The 22,872-nt window shown below is 55.1% G+C and overlaps 2 protein-coding genes across 3 annotated transcripts in view; both read left to right on the forward strand.

The window, feature by feature from the left end:
• The window catches only part of PDE5A (phosphodiesterase 5A), an 88,846-nt gene extending 82,223 nt beyond the window's left edge, over positions 1-6,623 (forward strand). For both annotated transcript variants that reach the window (XM_054563567.1, XM_054563575.1), the window contains exons 19-21: positions 2,374-2,448; positions 3,401-3,484; positions 5,909-6,623. In XM_054563567.1, the coding sequence (XP_054419542.1) occupies positions 2,374-2,448; positions 3,401-3,484; positions 5,909-6,046 (297 nt within the window). In that variant the 3' untranslated portion in view covers positions 6,047-6,623. The remainder of the gene's footprint in view (positions 1-2,373; positions 2,449-3,400; positions 3,485-5,908) is intronic.
• Positions 6,624-19,247: 12,624 nt separating this feature from the next.
• FABP2 (fatty acid binding protein 2) lies at positions 19,248-22,027 on the forward strand. The gene is made up of 4 exons (XM_054562007.1): positions 19,248-19,314; positions 20,458-20,630; positions 21,468-21,575; positions 21,977-22,027. Exons 1-4 carry the CDS (start codon positions 19,248-19,250, stop codon positions 22,025-22,027), a joined length of 399 nt encoding a protein of 132 aa, XP_054417982.1.
• Positions 22,028-22,872: the final 845 nt, after the last annotated feature.

Consider the following 22,872-nt stretch of genomic DNA (forward strand, 5'->3'; position numbering starts at 1 on the left):
CAAGAGGGACGGGAAGAAGGAGGCAGGCATTGCCTGGGAAGGGCGGTGAGGGCCCCGTGCGAGTGGCCGAAGTTCCCTGCACTTGGCTGGGTGCACGTTACATGGTTACATGCGTGTGTCAGTACAGTGAACTGTATACCTGTGATCTGTGCGAGTCACAGTATGTAAATGCTATTTCATTAAAAAAAAAAAAAAAAAGGCCAAACCATGAGATACCTTCTCTCAACTGTCCAATTGTGAAAAATGCAAAGGGTTTACAACAGTCACTGTTGGGAAAGCTGTGGAAAAACAAGGAATACAAGATACTTTAACCCGTTGGAAGTGTCTAAATACACGTGTTCACTTACCACTACCTCTAGGAATCTAATCCCAAAGACATACTACAAGAAAATAAAGAGATGTTTACACAAGGCTATTCATTTCCATGCTGTCTGTAACAGCAAAGACTGGAACCTCCCAAGCACTGATCAGCACATTGACACAGGTAAGCTCCACGCAACTGTACGAAGAAATGCGGACTGTCTGTAAACCATGGTGGAGTGATCACAAGGGCATGTTTTAAGGGGGGGAAAAAATCCAAAAGGATTAACCACAAGAAGAGTTAACGGTTTTCCTTCTTAGGGAAGGAGGGGACAGACTGAGGGAGCAGACAGATACTGGAGCTCCATGAAGGGCCCTGTTTTGTAGATTCAACTTCGGGACCGTGTAAATAGTGCCTATAATCAAAAAATAAAATTGAGTTTTAATCATCCCTGAACCTTGAAAGTAAGATGAAGGAAACCTGGTTTTGGCTGAGAAACCGCACTGGGGAAGGCTGATCCATCCCTAGGGATAGTAACCCAGTAATTGGACTGTGCACCTGTAATAGGATGTTCCTTAAAGACAAAAAGCTGTCAAAACAAGCCCTTACCACTGTTTTCAGAAATCCTGTCTTTGGCGGCGGTGGTGTCTAGCTGTCCGATCCCTATCGTAGGTGATGTAGCACAAAAGCACATTAAGAAATTATGTTCGGGCTGCTGAGACCTGGGATTCTGAGAGTGAGTGGAGGTCAAGACCGAAGGGGTCAGCGTCAGGCAGAAACCCCGGTGTCCCGAGTGCGAGCCCGAAGTATCGCGCGAGCATGTGCTCAGTTGCAGCTCCAGCCCCTGGAGAACACCGCCTCCCCACCCCACAAGCTGCAGAGCGACCAGCCGGTACATGAAGGCACCTCCTGCAGGCTGAGGGTCCCAGCACCTCAGGCAGGGGCGGAAGGGCTCGGGAAGGAAACGTTGGTGGCTCCTGCAGCAGGTGACGCGCAGGTGGGCCCACAGCAGCTGGAAGCCGGGGCAAGGAGGCAGGAAGACCGATGGCCTGGCAGCCCCCACTGGCCGGGGTGGAACAGTCTGAGCGTCCAGGGGTCCAAATACATTAAATACGTTTTAATGGGAGAGTTCAAAGTACTACTGAAGATGATAAAGCATCACCTTCCCTGGTCACCTTTGGTGAATGCTTTGGTGGAGAACCAAGTTACTTTTTTTATGGTAATTAATGTGGAGAAGATCAAGCATTTCTCTAGCTTTTTTAAATACCAATATTTTAGGGTAACTAATTAACTTTCTCTTCATTGTACTTCAACTAACGAAGGAAAAAGGAAGGATTGCTTTTGCTTGCCTCTCAGCCTTCGCAGCCCCCGGGGAACTGATCTAGACGGAGATCAGTTGCGGTGGCTGACGTCACAAAAGAGAGCCCGCTGCGCAAGCACCGCCCGAGGCCGGAGCGCACGGCGCTGCCCTGGAAGCCGCCCTGGCACAGATACAAACAAAAGCAGCCCCAGGCGCAATCTAATCAAGTCTCCCAATCTCATTACCGGCGCTCGAGAGCGGGGCGCAGAGATGTGCAATGACGTCAGAGAGAGGTAATCAGCGAACCCCAGACAGCGGACGCTGCGGGATGAATGGCCCGGTTTATTCAACCAGAACAGCAGCAAAAAATAAAGGAAAATGGTGACAGAAGAGGAGGATCCTGGAGATGAATAAAAACTTACAAGATCTATGAATCAGCTGCGACGTACACACCTATTTGATGTTTTTCACAGCACCGGGAATGGCAGGTGCTTGATACGTCCTTGATTATGCGTACAGATGGGCCGAAGTTGAAATGCTATGTTAACCTTTTTCTGTGTAGTTACAGAAGATTACAGACTCCAGCCTTTGTAATTAGGCATACATTTACAGCAAATAAAGTATAACTTTCCTCCTCATCACTGCTTTATTCTAATTTTACCGATGTGTCTGAAAGCTACGGATCTGATAGACTTTATCACCTTCATGCAAAATCTCTTGTACAGGGCGATGTGCTTTTAACCGCCAGCCCATCATCTGTCATTTGTTCCAGATAGCTGAGCTGGTAGCGGCCGAGTTTTTTGACCAAGGCGACAAAGAGAGGGAAGAACTCAACATAGAGCCTGATGTGAGTATGAGACCTATTGGTGGGAATTATTCCAACAATTATTCAAATACCTTTTTGTTGTAAACATCTTTGTGTCATTGAGATCTTAGAAACACACTTTTATTGTATTTTTCATCATATTATGCCTACTTTTTTGTAATTTACTTTTTCCATTTAAATATCCTAAGCCACTTTCCACTCTGACAGATGCCCTTCTCTATGCTATTTAGACGATTACATAAAACAGATGTAACTATAATCCACCCACTGCCTTCAGTGTATTCTGTGCGCCGCTCGCTGTTCCAAGCAGCGCTGTGATAAACGTCTGTGCTGCTAAACGCTTCCATCATCTCGTTAGGAGAGGATCTCGTTAGCAGCCCCCAGGACTGCTGTGTTGAAGGGCACACAGGTTTTGAAGGTCCCTTTTACACAAACTTGCCTTTCACGCGGAGCATGGGAACTCAATCACAGTCACCCATGGCCTCGGCGCCTTCTTCTGCGGAGCAGTCGTGCTCGATTCCACAGCAGGGCACAAGTCAAACCTGTGTGTTCTCCAAATACAGGCCAGCGGGCGATGCTACATCAGCTGTGGACTGTGGCTGACCGTGGGCAGGTGGAGTTCAGGCCAGGTCACCGATGAACTCTAGGTCAGGGGTCAACTCTAGGTCAGGGGTCAGCTCTAGGTCAGGGATCAAGTCTAGGTCAGGGGGTCAGCTCTAGGTCAGCAGTTAGTTCCTGGTCCTGCAGGGAAGGTCGCAGCCAGGACAAACAAGGGAATATCCAGGGAGAGGCTCGGGGCCCTCCTGCGCATGGTGCCAGCGACAGGGCAGGAGGCCGGCGGGGGCGAGGGGGCAGGCGCGCAGGTCGCAGGCGTTCAGAGGCTGGCCCAGAGGCTGGCCCCCAGCCAGCGGGCGCGGGGCCCGTGAAGTGACGGCAGGCGGCTGAGTGCATGCTCCTGTGTCTGTGTTTCCAGGACCTCATGAACAGGGAGAAGAAAAACAAAATCCCGAGCATGCAAGTCGGCTTCATCGATGCCATCTGCTTGCAGCTGTATGAGGTAAAGCCATGAACGGCTGGGCTTCCTAAGCCCGGGCTGTTAGGCACTGCAGCCTCAAGTGAAGGGAAGCGGTTGGCGTTAGGCTTATATGGGTTGTTCCTTCTGCTGATGCCCATGCTGTTTGCAGTGAACAGGGAACACATTTTATATTTACAATTTCTCAAAAATCTGAATGCCTCAAAATCTAAGCATCTATTGAGTGCCTGCTGTGCACACGGCTCTATACCGGCGTGGGGACGCCAGGAACAACATGCTGGCGCTGTCCCTGAGGAGGTGCTGGGCACACACTGGTCAGCATATTCTTTTTAGGTGGAAGCTTTGGACTAAATTAAGAAAACCACCCTGCTCTTTCTCATTGAATACTGCAGCGTTAACAGCACTCGTCAGCTTCTCCCGAGGACTGAAAGGAGGCGGCTGGAAGGACCTTGCGGGTTCCCATTTCCATGCACCTGCTGGCTTGGGGCTTTTATTTCTGAGTTGAAGATATTCTGCCTAAAACATCCAGTTTACTAATTTAGGTGCTTACGCCCCAAGTACAGAAAAGAGGTGCTGTCCTTGTCTTTAAAAGTTAGACAGGAAACTGCCCAAGCTTCATTGGGAAGAGAACATTTCTCCTGGTGACATCACAGGAAGCCAAGGCCGGAAGTGACCCAGAGTCCTCCCATCCAGACGTTGCCCAGACGTCCCTGGGTCTGTGACGTCCGTCTCCCAGGACGCTGGGCTGCGTGCCCCAGTCGGGCAGGTGCATGGATGGTCGTTCCCACCCGAGCCTGGGGTCCAGGCATCAGAAGAATTTCCCAGAAAAGCTGGGGCTGCTGAAGAGAAGCGGGGATGGAGGGGCTGGAAGGGAAAAGAGGGGTGTGTGGGTGGACCCCACGGACAACGCGTCCCCCCTGCCTCGGGTCCATCGCCCACTCCCTTGCGCAGCCGGGCTCTGAGTGCTGCCTGCCACCCCCGTTTCTGCTCGCACGCAGGCTCGCTCCCCCGGAGTGAGAGTGCTCGGTTCAAGAGGCTCACGTGTCTCTCAGTTTTCCCCAAGCCCAGAAAACGCAGCCAAAACAACAGGCCTCGCGGGCTAGGGCTTTCCTCTACGTCCACGTGTGCGTGGGCTTCACGGACTCCACTCCTTCCTTCTACAGATCCTGATGCATGTGTTTACTATCAGTCATTACAGAATAAGATTCTCACTGAATGAGAGAATGAGGAGAAGCAAAATGAAAGATAAAACGACTCATAATTCCACTGCTGGTAACCTATCAGTGTATGAGGGGGACCCCCCAAAAAACAGAATTATCTTCTGGAGGGCAGGCCCCTTAGAGTACAGGCTTCCTCTGCTAGGAGAGTGTTCTAGGAACCCGACCGTACCAGTGCACCAGCTGGCGCTGTGAGAGGCTGCCCTTGTCTCTAGGATGGTGAAGTGATCGAGCGCTCTGAGCGCGCTGCCCACACTGAGCTGAAAGTTGAGCCGTTTTTTACCAAAAACAGCGAGACCCCTGTGCCCCGCCCTCCTCATTCACCCGACTTGCCCAAAGCGACTTTTTTTTTTGTTTCCCTGGATAAAAAAAGTCCTTACAGGAGAACAGTTGCCGTGGAGGAGGTGAAACCAAAAAACCAACCAAACAAAAAAACGGCAGAAGCACTAAAAGGCATCAAAATCAACCAGTTCAAAAACGTTTAAGCAGTGGGGGAAAAAAAGTCTCAATAGGTGTATTGCATCAAATGGAGAGCACTTTGAGGGTGACTGAAGTTTAAACACGTAAGAAGACATGGACAATTTTTGATAAATTCCGGTTTTTCGGGGGGTACCCCTTGCATACGCCCTCACATTTTCCTTTTTTCTTTTTATAAAAATTGCTTGTTGCAGTTCATAATGCATCATAATGTGCATTTTTCTCTGTCGGCCCCTTTTCCATGGCAGCGGTGAAGGCCGCAAACTAGTAATCACCCCGCCCCGGCGCTGGGCATTTAAGTCAGTGTTTCCCTTTCACAGAGAAATCCGCAATGAACATCATTCATCTAAATATTTATGGCATTACAGTTGCTAAATAATAACAGACCACAAAGAGTTATGGATTAACCTTTATTGTAATCTTGGACCAAAAAACCGATTGAAGTGCATGGCATGAAACCATTTTATAGAAAAACACGACAGCCGGAGTGTCCCAGTCCAGTCGCAGGCCGGGAGAGACACGTGTGCCCAGTGAGGGCAAAGTGGCTGGTGTCCCTGCAGAGCGAGTCGCCCAGCGCGGCGCTGTCATTTTTGGAATGTGTGTGTGTGCCCCGGGTCTCCGGCTCAGACTGGCCACTCAGCGGTCACAGCGCGCGAAGGCCCACTAGGGTTCTGTCCGGGGTGAGTGGGGCGGGCGCGGCCTGGGTGGGGGCGCCCGCTCCGCCTCCCAGCGGCTCCCCTGTCTTGCTCCCCAGGCCCTGACCCGCGTGTCCCAGGACTGCTTCCCCCTGCTGGACGGCTGCAGGAAGAACAGGCAGAAGTGGCAGGCCCTCGCGCAGCAGCAGGAGCTGGCGCCGGGGAACGGGGCTGGGGCGCAGGCCCCGCGGAGCTGACAGCCGGGCGGCGCGCCCTGCCCCGCCGGACACTGCAAGGCTGGCGGTCCTTTCCACGGCTCGCTGTCTTGGTATTTTTGCACAGCTTTTGAGAGCACAGCGGGAACGGTTGTTCTTCGGGGCGATTCCACATCTGTGTGTGTTTTGTGCCACTGAGCGGATGATGCACGAAGCTCACTATCACCTCGTGGCCCCCGCAGGCCCAGCAGGTGCTTGCGCGCTGGAACGCGAGCTGCGCTCTTGCGCTCGGGGTGGTTGGTGTTGCTTGGGAATTTTAAATAGTTTTGCTGTTCTGGAATTACCAATCTTTCAAGAATATTTGGAATCTTTCCTTAAAAATAGACTAGGAGAAAATTGAATATATTCGGGGACATTTGAAACCTTCGTAGGATAGAGAAAAATTGTGGGCTGAGTGGATTTTCAGGGGAATGGGGGAATAGTTGTCAACAATGTATTATGTTAACAAGAAAGTTAAAACTCCGAAACAAACGGGAAGCGCTGTACGGCAGTATCGCCAAGCAGAGGTGCCGTTGAACCGGCCATCGCTGATTTACCGAGGGACGGGGGCGGTCCGGGAACGCAGCGGCGGCCGGCTCTGCCCCGCTTTGCTCGTCCATCCTGACAAGCCCCAGTTCATTCGTGCCCGGTGTGTGTCTCCACGGAAATCGGGAGAAGGAACCGCTGGCACGTGGGCCTGCCACGAGGTGTGGCTGTAGATGAGAGTCCAGCAAAAGGCTGTTCTTGACCTTGGGCCGGAAATTAAAACGCAGGGCGGCAGGGTGGGGAGACTGGGGCTGGCTGGAGGTCGGCAGTCCCGGGCGCGCCACTGAGACAGCGCCCCACGCTGGTTCCCAGGAGGAGCCGACCCGGCGCCCGGGAAGCGTGGGCGTGCGCCCAATCCCCGCCCTGCGCCCAATCCCCGCCCTGCGCCCTGGGGCGGCGGCGCTTCCTCCCCAGAGCCGGCAGCGGGCCTGCGCGCGCGCGCCTGTGCCCCGCACCCAGGAGGTTGGTGCGAGAAGTAGAGGCGGCAGCGGGCGGCTGCTTCTGGGAAACCTGCTCCATATACGTGGAGTGTTGGGCTTGAGGAGGAAGAGAGGCATTTGCTTGATTTGTTAACAGACCCCTTCCCCCGCCCCCGCCAAAAAAAATGTTTCTGAGTGTCTGTTGCTGACCTGGATAGAAACACTCGGGGTTATGGGAACGCAGTATTATCAAAGACCTTTCTTTCACTAAAACACCTTCTCAGTTGGTATCACTTTCCTCTAAACTGCCTAAAATTCACCATGCTTCTTAAGTTTTTAAAAATCTGGGTGTGTATATGTATCTTGAGATAATGTGTCTTTATTCTTATGATTCAGGTAAAACAAAAAATACGGCAAACATATCACGTGGCCTTTACTTTCTAGCGGGAAAGGCCAGCCTACAAAGTTAGCGACTGTGGAAGGCGCTGTGTGTTCTTGTCACAACACTTGTATTTTCAGGATGTCACTGTTTTTATTTCCTGTCACACAGATGAGACCTGTAAGGTAACCTCGTGGTGGCACTGGCGTGCACCTTACAGGCTGTCACGGAAACCGTCGCGTGCGCGCGGGCGCACGCTCCGGGGCGAGGACGCGCACGCTCCGGGGCGAGGACGCGCACGCGCACGCCGGGCGCAGCGCGCGGCCGTCCCTCACCCACCCGCTTACCGTGCGCGGGGGCGGCGCTGACGGCCGCGGGCCTCTGCTCTCGGGGTTTGTTTCGACCTGTCTGGCGCACATCACTGCAGTTTTAAAGGACATAGTAGACTCTGGGGGATTTTTACGCGTGTCATTTTCACAACCAAAAAGATATACTTAGATTAGAGGTGGTTTGGTTTCCCTGTAGATAATGTTGGTTTTCCTTCACTAGTTCAGAAACTAGAAGTTAGGCGATGCCATGCCTGGATATTTTCGTCCATACAGAAGAAGAGTAGCTCCTTCCGGCCCGTTAGCTGGTTCACATAATTTTTAGGAAAATCATTCCATACATGGATTAGTATCTGGTATGTGGGCACAAATCAAACTTTCCATTCTTGCGTGAATATCTTCTGTCCAGTGTCTTTGTAAGTTGGAGACACACACACACACACACGGTGGGGCCAAAGTAGGTTTACAGTCGTCTGTATGGAAAACAATACCATAATAAATAACAATCCAAGAATAACCTGTTTCAGGTACGCACCACTAAAGCGTCACGGGGCCGCCCTGCGCAGAGCCCGCTCCGCCTTACTCTGTATTCATGTTACCCAAGTAGTTTGTTCTGGTTTGAGCTGAGCAACATGATACTGTTTCTTTTCAAGTTTCAGCCCCAGCAGCGCCCACTTGTTGCTCAGCTGTTCAAACGCTGCCTGGGCAGCCGGCCCTCCCCCCTCGGAGCGCTGGCCTCGCGAGCCGGCCCGTGAGCTCGTGCGGGTCGCAGGCTCTGGGCGCCTGGGCCCGCGCGGGGAGCCGCGTTTGGGCAAAGCCTGTCTCCACGGCCAGGCCCGACGGGCCCCGGACGCCACTGTCCGAACGGGGCACGGGGCCCCGGAGCAGCCACCTAACCCCACACGTCGTTGCTTCCGCTGGGCTTCCGAGACGGAGAAAACAAAGACGGCGCCTTCGCCCGGCCGCTCGCCCGCGTCACCGAGAGAGGCAGAGCTCCGTGAGCAGCGGGCCTCCAGGAACGAGCCCGGCCGGCCGGGCGGTCACCTGCGAGCTCGGCACTCTGAACGCGGCCCCTTCCATCACCGCGGGGGCCGCGGGCCGGCAAAGCTGCGGCCCGGAGGGCCCCTGCCTGGGAGCGAGGTGCCCGGGTGCTCCGCCCGGAGCACGGGCGTCGGCCGCGCCCGGTCTGACTGTCCGTTCTCCTGCGTTTTCGCCAGATTGTACCCTGGCCCTTCGCAGGCCGCCACAAGCAGCGCTGCTTCGCTTTGTCGTCACACGATCCGGTGAGAGGGGGAAAGTGTCCTTGCCATCCTGTCCGGTGGCCGCTGCAGCACAGCAGGGCGGTGTGACCGGCGCTGTCACAGGCCGGGGCCCGCAGTCTCAGCGGCAGGGCCGGGGAGAGACCGAGCCGCTCGGCGCTCAGCTGGCGGCCTCACCGCGGACACAGAGGGAACGATGTGTCACCCTGCTCTCACCCGTGATGGTTTTCCAAGGGCCCCTTTCGCTGGCACTTAGCAAGGCTCTGCCGGCGGCCACGCGGCCGCCTGGCGAGTGGGAGCCGCAGGGCCCAGGACGCCTCGGGGACGAGCACGTGAGCACGTGTCCGCAGGCGGGGCGGGCGGAGCCGCGGAGCCCGGGCCGAGGGGCTGTGCGCGCGGTGGCCCCGTCTGCTCCGTGGGTGGCCCGGAGCGGAGGAGGAAGGATTAAAGCTCACTTTGCCCCTCTGTATCCTTCTCAAAAACAAAAACAAAAAAGCCTGTGTAAACATGTCTGAATGATGCTGTTGAAAGCCATGTAAATAGTTGAAAATACAAATTTCTATTACAGTTTAAGAAAACTGTATGAACCATCACTAGCCACTGTTAATACCTATTTGTATTCTTATACCTTTTCAATATATTTGAACAAATATATAGTTTCTGGCACTATTTTTGTACTAGGATAAAGGAGTTACTATGTATATTGTGTTTAGCTCTTAAATCATTTTAAGTCATTGCGACTGTTGATTTCTTGCCTTTCCTCGCCCCACCATGAGGAGAGTTTCAGAGGCAAATCGCTTTACAGAAACGTTCACGCGGACAGCCCTGCAAAGCCAGGGCTGGTCAGGTGGTTTCCACTGTGCAGACCTTCACCTGCCGGCGGTTCCCTCGTGCCTCTGTGCTTTGTGAAAATAAAAAGAAGGATGGACAGCCAGGTGTGAGTGTGGCGTGATCCTTAGCGGGCGTTGAACTGAGGCAGAGAGAACGGACCTAATAGATTGAGGGGCTTTAAATCAGCTCACCTGTGTGGTCCTAGTTGCTGGAAAAAAAAAAAAAAAGGCTTTTCTGGAGCCTAGACTCCTGTCATAATAACCTGCTTTTTGTTACTATCCCTGGCTACCAGCCTGAGGGCAACATTTTCGGTGCACTCACTTCAGACCCCAAGAACGCAAGGGAGGACGGATCCCGCGGCCGTGTCGCCGAGGGGCTGAGCTCAGCGTGAAATACTGGCCAAACTGGACCCCAGCCCAGGGCTGCCTGGGTCCAAAGCCGGTGCTTACTCCACTTAGCTCTCTTGCTAAGTTTTAATTGTGAGAGGCCCCAAACCCACTCTCAGAGGGCCAAGTGGGCCCCCCAGGAGCACGAGCCTGGTGTCACGGGGTCACCGGGCCTGCCAGCGCACCCACCGTGGGGGGAGGGGTTCAGTGTGGGGTTCCACCCTCATTGCGGTCCCCGCTGGACCCACATCGCGGTGCTGGCCGGAGCCTCTGGCTCGAGCCCAGGCCGCCACGCTGCCCACGAACAGAGCCGCTGCCCACGGAAGATCGTGTTTTGGATTCTCTGACCACTAGAGAGCATGGCATATTTAAAGTAATCCTCCCGGGCTGGGTATACACAATGAGTAGAATGGCTTTTTAAAAAGTTGTACTAAGAAAAGAAAAATAAGTGGCAAATAATCAATGGAGGATGAAGACCGACTTGCTGGCCTTCATCCAGCAGTCATTTCTCCATGATCTTCTCCAGTGACAGAGCTGACCCCCTGAAGTGTCTCTAGCTGGTGGTCACTATCCCACCTGCGGGACCGCGACCCCGCTGCAGCAGAGAGGCCCCTGCCAGTTCTCCGCACCCACACCTGGCCGGTAGCCGAGCCGCCGCCTTGTCAGAGGGGCTCCTGTGCACACCCGGGGCAGGTGCCGCGGCGTGGCCTTCTGGTTTTAAGCCACAGAACGTGAGGGGCACGCTTTCACGTGCAGAGATTACGACTAGCTATAGTCAGCCTCGAAAGGAAAAAAGCTATGTTTCCAATTCACAGACCATTTGTTCAAAATAGAAATCCACAGGAGTTATGAATGGACTCAAAATCCTATTTGCAGCAGAAAAAATTTGACTCACTGAATGGCACGTATGACCCCCCTCCGGCGTGTGTGTGGGCGTGTGTGTGCGTGTGCACGTGTAAGATCAGCAGCAGCCAAGCCGACTGTCCATCACCTGCCAACAATCCCGACGGCGCAGTCTCCGCTTCTCTCTCTGAACTATGGGGCAAGGCTGCGTGGCTGGCAGGAGGCGGACCACCAACCGGGACTTGCTCCAGCACCTTGCACCTCTCGGTCTCCTGCAGTGACCACTTTTGGAACCACATTCCACTTCCCAGCAGCTTCCCCTGAGCCCACAGGAGTAGTTTCAGCCTTTAGATGACCCCACTCCAGCAAATTCCTGTAAGAAACAAGCTTCGCCTTCCCCAGCCAGCTCTGGGCACAGCAGGAACTCCCTGGCCCGGCGGATCGGCCCGCTGAGGAGGGTGGGCCTGAGGCTCCGGTGAGGCCTGACTTTGCCATTCGCATGGCCAGCTACATCCATGTTTCCTTCCCAGGCGCCTCTGCCAGGACACTGCGGGTCGGAACCCTGTGCCACCTGGGGTCGCTTGTCAGGCCAAGCCCACGGCCTGCAGTGGAACGGGGCTTGTCTGCAACAGCCCGGGACATTCTGTCCTGGCCTGGGGGTGGGACACTCCCCACCGCCCCCTGCTCCCACCCACCCCGTGTGAGCTGATTTTACCGTTTGGCCCCAAATCTGCTCCCGGAATCTGTCCTAAGGAAGTAAGACGCGCCCGCCGCCTGCATGGGCCACCCCCAGGACACAGTACGCACTGGCTAACGGCCGCCCCTGGCCGCCCTGTCGCCCACAGGCACGGCACCGGGTCTGAGGACTAGAGAACAACAACACAAGGGCCCTGCTGAGCCCGCTTCGGACCCCTCCAGTCCGGCCCCTGCGAGTTAGAACCCGATGTCCCGAGAGACCCACAGGCAAGGCAAGAAGTGAGCGTCTGCAGGGGGAGCAATGGCCGCGGGCAGCAGGCGATCGCACAGGCACAGCGAGGCCTGCTGCCCCGGTGGCCCGCTGGAGCATGCTGGGATTTTGCTGCCCAGTGATGAGAGAAGATGGGTGGGTGCCGCAGCCATGGGCAGGGCCCCAGGGGGAGCCCCCAAGGGCCAGGCAACCCCAGGATGCACAAACGTCAGTTGTGTCCACAAGGAGAGGGGCCGCCAGGAGGCTTAGCAGTTCATCCCAATAACCTGCTTCTTTTCCCCAGGAAGAGGGGGCCGCCACCAGGAGGCGCTGTTCTTAGCCAGGAAGAAGCTTAGGTTGGCGGGCAGGTCTCAGCGGCCAGGAGGCAGGTCCCAGCAGGCGCTGCGGACCTGTCCTGCGGCGCCCGGTGCCCACCGGAGCCCCCACAGGAGCTCCCGCCCCCCCATAGAGGGACGGACGCCCGTGCTGCAGGCCCCGGGGCTGTGGCCCCTCAGCCCCTCAGCTGACAGCTGCACCCCTGCCGACGCTGCCTTGACCCAGGGAGCCCCCTGGCTCCAGGGGCTGCCGAGTCAGGTCGCTGGCCAGCACAGGGAGCAAGGACCCAACCTAAGTGAGGGACAATGGAAGGTCCTTCCAGGTCTCGACCTCCGACCTCTGCAAAGCACAGGTCAACTCCGCCCCCCGACGCCCCATTCCCTGCGGGGGCCTGCACCCTGGCCCACCCCCCGGCGTCTCCCAGGCGCGCGCCTGGCTGCGGCGCGGCGCCACTGTTGAAACGGGGGGTGGCTAAAAGGGGGTCCATTTGGTCATTCTTTGTACCGCACATGGGAAACATACTCCTCACATCAATGCACTTTTTTTTAAAGATTTTATTTATTTTTAGAGAGAGGGGAAGAGAGGGAGAAAGAGAAAGAGAAACATCAGTGTGTGGTTGCTTCTCATGCGCCCCCCACTGGGGACCTGGCCTGCAACCCAGGCCTGTGCCTTGAGTGGGAACTGAACCAGTGACCCTTTGGTGCGCAGGCCAGCGCTCAGTCCTTTGAGCCACACCAGCCAGGGCAATGTGCATGTTAATAAAAGTGCTAAGTAAACACGTACGTGTTTCTTGAGTTTCTGTCTTGTTCTTTGGAAGATGTTTGCCAGAAATGTGGGTTTCATGGTATGCGTTCACCTTCCCTCACAGCCCCGGGGCCTAACCGCCCTGTCAGCCAGTGCCCTCCGCTGCGGGAGGGCAGCTGTGACTCGGCTGTAAATGTGGTCACTTGTGCAGCAGCAGCATCTGACTCACAAGACGTCTTCAGCAATGTTTCTAGGAAAACAGCGTGGTGTCACGCAATTCAGTTTCTGTGTCTGCGTTTATATCATAGGGGTCATATTGACGTAGCAGTGTTTGGGGTTCAGAGGTCACGTGCCATGGGCTAAGGCAACTTTTTGGATTATAATTAATTCGAATCCCAAGCATAACTAGCCTGCGGAGCCCCGCTTCCCACGGCCAGCACGTCACGGCTGAGCGTATAAAGCCGGGTGCGTTGCAGGCTGCGTGTGTGGAGCAGGGTCGCTGAAGTGGCCGAGGCTGGCAGCTGACCGCTGACCGCACAGAACAGCACGCTGCGGGCGTGGACTCAGGAGGGAACGTGCTCATTCGTACCTGGTTCCACAGCTCGGCCAAAGGTTCCTTCCCTGACTTTAGAGAATTATCTTTGACCATTGGCACCAGTAATCACTCTGCATGATGTAAACTGAAGAGATAACATATTTATTGAGTAAATTACTCCTCTAAAACAGTGGCTTAAAAAAAAAACAAAACCCTTGAAAATACGTTTCCCCCGAAATCTCCAGCGCCCGCAAGGATGTGCCTTTTGTGCGCCTTTGACATGAAGTCGACTGGCTCCTCCGCCAACAACGGCCCCCAAGGCGGCTGAAGGGTCAGGAAAACTCTCCCCACCAAGGAGCTGACTGCCAGTGCTCTGGCCCGTGGGCTCCTGATCCATCCCTGATCGAGGGCAGGCCGGTCACCCGCCTGCCCCGTGACAAGCCGGTCAGAGGCTGTGGGGGAGCCAGCGTGGGCCCCACAGAGGTGGGGCCGGCAGAGGAGGCGCGCTGCTGACATGACCGGTTTTATGGGACACTTCTGACAGGAGAGTAAATGCTGTGACTCCTCACGTTACGGACCCCTGTGCTGGGGCCGCCGAGGGAGGCGGACCGCCTGGTGCGCTTCTAGCTGACAGCTGACAGCTGCCGCAACATCGGCCGTTGAAGGTTCATGCACGGCCCGGTGCATGAGGGCGTGGGCGCTAGGCAACTGCAACTGCAACTGAAAATCTTGATGGATACGATACATGCAGAACACACTTCGAAGTGAGCTGCGGAGCACAGAGCCTCAGCGCCAACGCAGAGGTGGACAGGGGCGGCAGCCGGGAGGCTTCCAGCGGAAAGCGATGAGCTGTGGGGCCACCGGGGAGGGCTGTGGGCAACGAGCCTCAGAGCAGTCCCAGCACTTGGCATCTCCTGCACTAGCCTTGTCTTTGGTTACACTTTGGTATCTTGTTCACCATGCTTTTTGCATGATTTATTTTAAACAAATATTTCATTAAAATATTGCTTATCTTGGTTGCTGAGTTTTGCTCCTGACCCCGTTCTGTGCACAAGGCCAGTGCCTGGCCAGCGGCCCCCCGCGCCGGTCCTGATCAAGGGGCGCACGCAATACAGTCTGAGCCTCCACGCGCAGGGACGGGCTGCTCACCTGGGGCAGGCGCGCGGGGCCAGAGCAACCACAGGGGCGCCCCCTGCCCCAGCCGGTCTGCCCGCTCCAGCCCCCGGGCAAGGCCAGAAGCTCTGGCCTGGAGACCTGGGGGCGCCGGTGACAAGCATCCCGACTGAAGGAGGAGCATGGTGTTGTGCCCTAAATGCAGCAGACAAACCGCTTCTAAAGGCTCAACTAAAACCACGGCTTGGACAGTGAAGTGATGTTGGGGCTCAAGGCCGAGTTGTGAAACTTTCCCCTTGCAGCCCCGGGGAGGGAGGGGCCTCGGGGAAGGTGGCAGCTCTCTGTGTGGCCCCCGACCAGCCGCCCCCGCCCCAGGCCCTGGGAAGGGTCCATCGCTGACGTCGTCGGAAAAACACGTCCACTGCGTTCAGTGCGGGCCAGGGAGAAGCTTCTCCCAGGGACAGACACCGGCCTCGGCGGGTTTGTGTCTTCGTTGACCTCCCTCGCTGGGCCTCTGCACCTGCGGTCGCGAGGGCGGGTGGCGAGATGAGGGATAAGCACAGAGATAGTGAGGGGCCAATTAAGTCATTAAAGAGAGTGATTCCACTTAAATTAATCTGTGTCCTGAATGGCCAGGCGATTTCAGAAGCGATTGCTATCGAAAAGGAGAGTGACTGCGTTGCCTGAGGGCAAATTTCAATGTCCGACTAAGGCTGTTGAGGGGCCTTATCTGTGTTTCAAAGGTCCCCGTCCCGTGTAGACGAGCTGGCCGCAGAGAGAAGGCTGCGCCCTGCGCCGCACGCATGGCCAGCTGGCACCTGCCACCTGCCGGCCTGCTGTGCTGGCGCCGGGCGCCCTGTGGCCTCCGCTGCGCCTTTCTCCAGGTTCGCTGCCGCCGCCTCGTGTGCTCGGCAGGGCTGCGGGGTGCCCTGCAACCCGCCTACGCCTGGTGCCGAAGGAAGGTGGATGTGTGGCATGCGTGTGCGTGCATGCACACACACGGATATAGAAATGCACGGGAACGCATGCGAGCATGCACGAGCGCATTCGAACACACTCATATGCCGTCCCCTGGGAGAACCCTGCGTAAGCACTGCAGCAATAACATCCAGCTGGTAGGGCTCGTGCCCTCCACTAATTTTTCTTTATGCTTTTGAATGTTTTCTAACTTAAGTGCATTCGCTGCTCATTAACTTATAATTTTAAATTTTTTTCCGAATGATGTAAAGGAATATCTAATAAAATGAGAACATGTTGATAGTTGTTCATGCTTAACGTGTTCCTAAAACAATCCGCTCCCTAGCAGTCCCGTGTAGGCTTCCGCCAAACAGACGGCCTCGCCGCCGAGGGTCCGCACCGCGCTCCCTTCTGGAAGGCCCGCGAAGGGGGCGCCTCGATTCCGTGGCGCGGCAGGCGCGTCCCCGCATCACATTGGTGAACCCTGGGAATCAGAGCAGAACACAGGCGGGGGCGGGGTTCCTGTTCGCTGTCGCCCAGCCTGTCGGCTGCTCTCGCAGAGCCGGGGGCACGGGCCCTGACGGCTCTGATTAGGACGCACGCGATCCCTGTGTGTACCCGCTTTGCACACTCTGGCGTCTCCGCCCTCAAGTCGGGAATCTCTCGGAGGAACCAGCCCGCGGGCAGAGCACTCCCCTCAGTGAAAGGAGCGCGCAGGCCGTTCCGCCGCGGATGCTGGAGCGCGCCTGGGAACAGGCGGGCGGCCCACGGGACGGGGGGCCAGGCTGGCTGTGGGGAAGCGGCATTGAACAGCTTCTCAAAGGCTGAGGGGGTGTCCGCGGGGAAGGGTCAGGCGTAGCCGGAACCGTGCTGGTCTGGAGGGGCAGGGGGCATTGACTCAGCACAGGAGAAAGTGGGGGGCAGGGGGTCTCCCCACTGGAGCAGCCCCGGATCCAACGTAGAAGCCCCGGTTTGGGGGAACAGAGAGGCCCCTGCTGACCGCAGCCCTTCCACGCCAGGGCCTGCCTTCCAAGCTGGGGGACCGAGCGAGGGGACGGGGAGCCCAGCGCAGCCTGGGACCCTCCCCAAGGCGGGGCAGTGGCGCTGACCGGTGGCAGCTGCAGCCCTGCGTGTCTGCAGACACAGCGTGGAGGTGACAAGGGCTGGCCACCGCGAGGCCAGCGTGACAGGCGGCCCGTCCGCGGGGACCTCGAGGTCGCCCAGGACAGCACCAGGACACGGACGGCGGTGGCCAGGCTGTCGGCCATGGGTGGCAGAGGGCAGGCTAGACGGGCCGGGCGGTAGACAGCAGACCGGGCGGGGGGCCCCTGCGGGGAGCGGGGTGCGGGCTGCCAGGCGGCGCCCACACAGAAGTGGGCTCAGGAGCTTAAAACAACAGACAAAACACAAGGTTTAAGGGCAGGGTAGGGCATGGCGGGGAGCGAGTAGAGGCCGTGAGCACCCACCGCCCTCCCTGCGGCGGGGCCCGGAGCGCAGCGCCCGCCCCCCAGCTCTGGGGCAGACCCAGGCCACAAAGAGCCGGAGGAGGTGCAGGGGTCGCTGGACGGCCACAGCGGGGCGCAGGGCGGCCGCCTGGTTGTTGATGAATGAGAAGCGGCAGCCTCACCCCCGACCCGCGCTGCCCGCCGCTCTGTGGTCTTCGGGGAAGAAACCCAACCCACCCTCCCAGGTGCAGAACCTAAGAGGCAGCAGGTGTCCGTTCCTAAATGAAGCGGCTGGTTAAACCAAAGGGGCGCCCGCTGAGCTCCCCTGCGGCGCCGCCCTGCGGGGACCTCCCCGCTGCTCCCTGGCCCGGCCCCGCCTGTGTCCAGGGCCCCTGCAGGTGGATAAGTCAGCCCCGGGGGGCCTGTAAAGCAGGATTCAGGCATCCGTCAAAGGCCTGAGAATGTGGTTTCCCCTAAGTGATAGTTTTACAACTACTCTGGAACCTCTTTCCCTCCTCAGGACCAGGGGTGGAAGGGGTCCCGCCGTGCCGGGACCTGTCCCTTTGGGACGAGCGAGAGACGCAAGTCTCCGGACTTTGGGATGGCGCTGGCGTCTCCCTGGTATCACGAGCCGGCTGTTTCTGCGTCTCAGCAGTGACGCTGAGGTCTTTGGGAGGTCGCTGCACCGAAGGTGGCCCGCTTGGCCCGAGGGCGCAGGGCAGGCGGCCTTGCGGGGCCTGAGCACCAGAGGGCGGCTGGCTGGGAGACAGGGGCACCAGACGTTCATGTGTTTGCCCCTCGGGGACACAGTAGGGACCGCGAGAAGCTGCCGATGAGAGCAGGAGCCCAGCGGCCGGTCCCCTGAGGGGCCAGAGGAAACGTGCTGGTCGCTCCCCGCCCCCCGGGGCTGACGCCCACTGTCCTGCCACATCACATGCCCGCTCAAGGGAATGAAAGGCGGGGCAACTCCACCGAAAGGGGGTTCCCAGAGAGTGCAATCAAACAGAAACCCCATGTTCCCCTCAAATTTGTTAGGGGCGTCCTTTCTCTGGCCCTGAATTAAATCTCGGGTGGGCGGGGTAGCTCCCCTACACATGTAATAATAATAACAATAATAATAGGCTCTCTAGTCACGTTCACACACAAGAATCGCCGCGTTTACTTCAGCTGGTTAATAATCACGACTGTGCTCTGCACACTAGGGGGGCGGCTTTCCCGCAGCCGCCCCGGCCCGGCGGCCCTGGGCCTGCGCTGGGGGAAGCGGCGCTGAGCTCCTTCCCACGCCCTCCGGCTCCTCGCCCCCCCCCACCCCACAGGGGGCCCTGGCATCCGGCTGCGCCAGGTTGGCAGGCCGCAGGGCGGTGCATGCAGAACAAAGGAGTGGTTGTAATGAACGGCATGGCTGACATCTGGCTTTTGTTTCCTTTGCACATGGCAGCTGTTTGAAGCTCAGCTCCCTTAGTGGGGTTCACAAGTCACCAGCCCCACCGCCACCTCCCCACATTTTTATCAGCGGCCATCGCCCTCCAAGAGCAGAAGGAAACCAGACCGAGTCTGCCCTGCGTGGCATGCTCTGCGCCGGGCTATTTACCCACACTCCCAGCAACCCCGAAACACACGGCGGCGCGCAGCTCATGAAGGCGGTGTCTGCTCAGTCTCCGTATCACGCTAGCTTTACAGTTGCAGCTATATTTGACCAGAAAGTCTTATTGACAAGGTAGTTGCCACTGTAAAAATGAAAGGTCATTAAGAGCCTCATTTCCCAGATGTTATTTGATATATGCTCCAAGTTACGTTATCTCCAATAAAGTGTGCACTTTGCACTTGTGAGCAAAAAAAAAAAAAAAAAACCTATCTTCAGATACTATGCATTCTAATTCTTAAAATAAATGTGCCCACAAACAATTGTAGTTCAGGAAAGAGGATGCTTATCGTGTTGGACTCAGTCGAATTTCAGAAGAGGAACTAAGAAATTTATAGGAAGAAAACCATCTTGGCTTTTGTCTCCTTGGATGACCCCTTGAACTTTAATCTTCCACATCACAGCGTGCAGTTGAATCTGAGATAAGAAGTAGAATAAATTCTCTGCAAGGCCAGTCCTGGGCCTCGACTGCCCAGAGGCTGACTCAGCTGCAGACCATGGCTTTCGACGGGACTTGGAATATCAACCGCAATGAGAACTATGACAAGTTCATGGAAAAAATGGGTAAGTGCTTCATCGTTAGTGGCTCCTTCTTTTGCTTCTCACGGGGACCTCCCTAACTCCCTCTAAGCCCCAGGGCTTAGGCAGCGCCCCCACTGCAGCCGGAGGGCCCAGGCAGGGGCCAGGCAAGTGGGGAAACCGCCTCCCCTGTTCCCAGAGGAGAACAGATCCTTGGGTGCTGTCCTCCGAGACAAAGAGATCCAGGTGCGCCGCATTCATGCCAGCGGCTAGCCGGGCCCGCGCCAGGGAAAGCCGGCAGGTGTTTCTGGTTAGAAAGTAGCCAATGGCAGCGTGTAACGGTAACGTCCAGACTTCAGAAGGCTGAGCTCTAGGGGTGGCGAAGCACAGACCGTGCAATGAAGCATTCTGTCAGGTCACCGCGCTGAATGAAGGAAACTGAGCTCTCTTTCCTCCAACGTGAAAGCCTTTTGGAATAATCTCATGACAATATGTAGTTTCTAAAGGAGGTTTTAATTGCACTGATTTTAATATCTCTACCAATACTCCTGCAGCGCATTCACTGCACAAGATGGGAGAAAACTTTTGTGTCATTACTACAGAATAAAAATCTGCTTCCATTGCAACTGACAGTTCAGGGATTCTAAGTGCAAAGTTAGGGAATCTGTGCATCCTGCAATAATGAACTTGACCATAATGATTGCCTATTGTCTTATTTTTGTGAGAGTCAGAAATGCCACAAAAAGCAGAGAGAATTATCAAGTTTAAAATTTAAAGCCATTACGGGAAGCAAGGGCGCAGCAAAAAAAAAAAAACCAAAAAACAAAAAAACACTGCACACGCAGAATTAAAGCTGAACGCCCCCGTCCATATGTGACTATAGTTTTAACCCTTCGCTGTCCTATCCAGAATTTGGCTCACTTAACACTGACACAAAACATTTGATAATTGGATTAAAATTACTCAGTTCTAAGATTCTATCATTTTATCCTTCATTTCATTTTTCTTAAATTTTGGAAAAAAGGCTCCCTCTCTGTTGGAGCTTGACCTTCTCCTACAGAAGCAATCAGAATGCTCTTGCACAAAGTCTGTGCTCCCCGGTTTCCGCCCCCCCCCCCCATATTAACGAGGCATTAACACAGAGCCCGGGCTCTGACTTCACGGTGCCCAATGTCACCCTTCTTGCAGGTATCAACATTGTGAAGAGGAAGCTGGCAGCCCACGACAACTTGAAACTGATCATTACACAAGAAGGAAACAAATTCACAGTCAAAGAATCTAGCACTTTCCGGAACGCTGAGATCGTTTTTGAGCTTGGTGTTGCTTTTAATTACAGCCTAGCGGATGGAACTGAACTCAGTGTAAGGAATTTTTTATACGCAGTGTGTTCTTGGTTTTTCTACATAATACGACTAAAATAATCTCTGCTTTCTGGAATTGGATGGTTTAATTCATGTAGGTCTCTTTCATTTAGGAGTTTATCCTCATTATATGTTGCACAAGCTAGCAGAGTATTTAAATATCTTTATTTTCATCCATGTCTGTGAGGAACCTGGGTTGAACAATAAGAACTAGAAAGAAACCCTCTCAATGACTGAGTCCAGACCTGCTCATAAAGTGTGGTGTTTTCAGCTTCACGTAGCTGACAGCAACAAAATCTTAGAGTTTAGACATAATGGGCATTTAATAAATGTAATAGAAATAATAAAATAAAGGAGAAATTAATGAATGAGTGACTAATGGAAAGTTCTAATGCTGAAGATAGGTCACACCTTTTAACGCTGAAGGTATTAAATTTTAGGGGATCATATGTTCAACTGATTTTTTAAAAACTTTTTTTGTGCTCAGAATTTTTCTAGTTCAATCGTATGTTTGCAATGACACAAATTATTAAATATTTTTTATCCGTTATGCCCTTTTAAAAACTGCTGTAACAGTTGCCTACATTAGAGCAAGGCTGAGCGGTGCCGCGTGTGAGGCGCACCCGGTGAGGTGCGCACACGCAGCCGAGCACGCGACGGTCCGACCCCGGGCCTTGCCTGGCGCCCGCTCGCCTCCGCATGCGGGCAGCGGGGAGCACAGCACCGCTTCCCAGGGGCACCCGAGGATGGGAGGGGCCCATCTCCGCGACTCTGCGTGGTAGCTGACACGTGCAAGACCCTCCAAATGCTCTTTGGTGTATTGCTCTTTTCGTACAGGGGGCCTGGAACCTGGAGGGAGGTAAACTGGTTGGCAAATTCAAGCGCGTAGACAATGGAAATGAGCTGAACGCAATCCGCGAGGTTGTCGGCGGCGAACTGGTCCAGGTGAGTGGGAAAACGATCATAGCTAATGTCCCAAGCCAAAGGAACTACGTAACAATAACTTTATTTTCGTGGCAGCTGAGTTATAGCTTCAGTAAATACACTAATACTTTTTGCATAAACCCTCCTATTTAAAAAATATAGATCTCTTCTGATGCCTACTGACAAGAACTTACATATGTGTCAAATACATGGATGCCTATCCTAACTGAAAATGTGACTACAAACCCAAATGTGTTTTGAAATGGGTATATTCTGTACCTGTACAAAATGCCACTATCAAGCAGAAGAAAAAAATGCTATAAATTCATTTCAAACCTACAATAATACTATATGAGTCCAACCTTTCCTCAATTCAGCCTTAAGTCTCAGTGGTAAATTCCATGCTTGCTAATACCTTTCAGACTTACGTGTACGAAGGCGTCGAAGCCAAGCGGATCTTCAAGAAGGAGTGAGCGGCTCGGGAGCCAGGCCCAGGTGCAGCTGACGTGGGGACGGCAGTGTCCGGAGCCCCCTGCCCCCACGCCAGCGCCACGCTGCGGGCCCATCAGTCATTTATAAACACTGGCCGCTGGCTTGTACTTCCAGTGTCGCCAAAGCAAAAGAAGTGAAAGCTGATTAGGATTAAATTTGGTTTACACTCTCTGAAATGCACATTCATCGGTGTTCTAAAAGAATTTGTGACATATTAAAACAGATGAATAAATATTGCTCCTGTATTGCTTGACAAGTAGCCTCTCCTTCAAAAACAAAAAAAGAAGAAGAAAAAGCTACGTGGCATGAACATGTGTGCTGACAGCCTGGGGGGTCTTCCCCGCACATTGGGGAAACCAACAACACAGACAGTGGGGCAGGGGGCTTTAAAATCACGCACTGGTCTCTAAGGTTCTCATTAGTAAAGTGCACTAGTATAAAAGCTACATATTCAACCAGAAAAGTTAGAGATCAGCAAAGTGAGAGGAAAATAAACGTCGCTCGAGCCCCAGCCCAGAGCCGGCCGGCATTCTGGCCAGCAGGCCCGCCCCCCGTCGCGTCTCGGGCGTGGGGACGTGCATCGCCCACCCACGGCGCTGCAGCCGGCGTGAGGGGCACGAAGGACCTGCACCGCAAAGGCCTGCAGTGCGTCGCTCCGCCCTGCCACTGGTCCCCGGGCCTGGCTGAGCGACCTCACGCACACTTCCCATTCCCCGTCCCTGCTGTCCGGCTAGAGCGGCGTCTCCATCCCACCCCCAGCCTTGCTCCGGGCACGGCCTGCAGCCGGGGCGCGGGCCTTCTCCCTCGCTGAGCATCTCCCCTGAGG

This window comes from Pteronotus mesoamericanus, unplaced genomic scaffold (assembly GCF_021234165.1).
Source record: "Pteronotus mesoamericanus isolate MK-2021 breed Mesoamerican mustached bat unplaced genomic scaffold, CSHL_Meso_final contig_163, whole genome shotgun sequence".
NCBI classification, from domain to species: domain Eukaryota; kingdom Metazoa; phylum Chordata; class Mammalia; order Chiroptera; family Mormoopidae; genus Pteronotus; species Pteronotus mesoamericanus.

Excerpts from the sequence above, each read along its gene's own strand:
- FABP2 (XM_054562007.1), top strand. The coding sequence starts at position 19,248 with ATGGCTTTCGACGGGACTTGGAATATCAACCGCAATGAGAACTATGAC. Across the intron at positions 19,315-20,457 it reads CAAGTTCATGGAAAAAATGG|GTATCAACATTGTGAAGAGG; the intron begins GTAAGTGCTTCA and ends CCCTTCTTGCAG. Across the intron at positions 21,576-21,976 it reads TCGGCGGCGAACTGGTCCAG|ACTTACGTGTACGAAGGCGT; the intron begins GTGAGTGGGAAA and ends AATACCTTTCAG.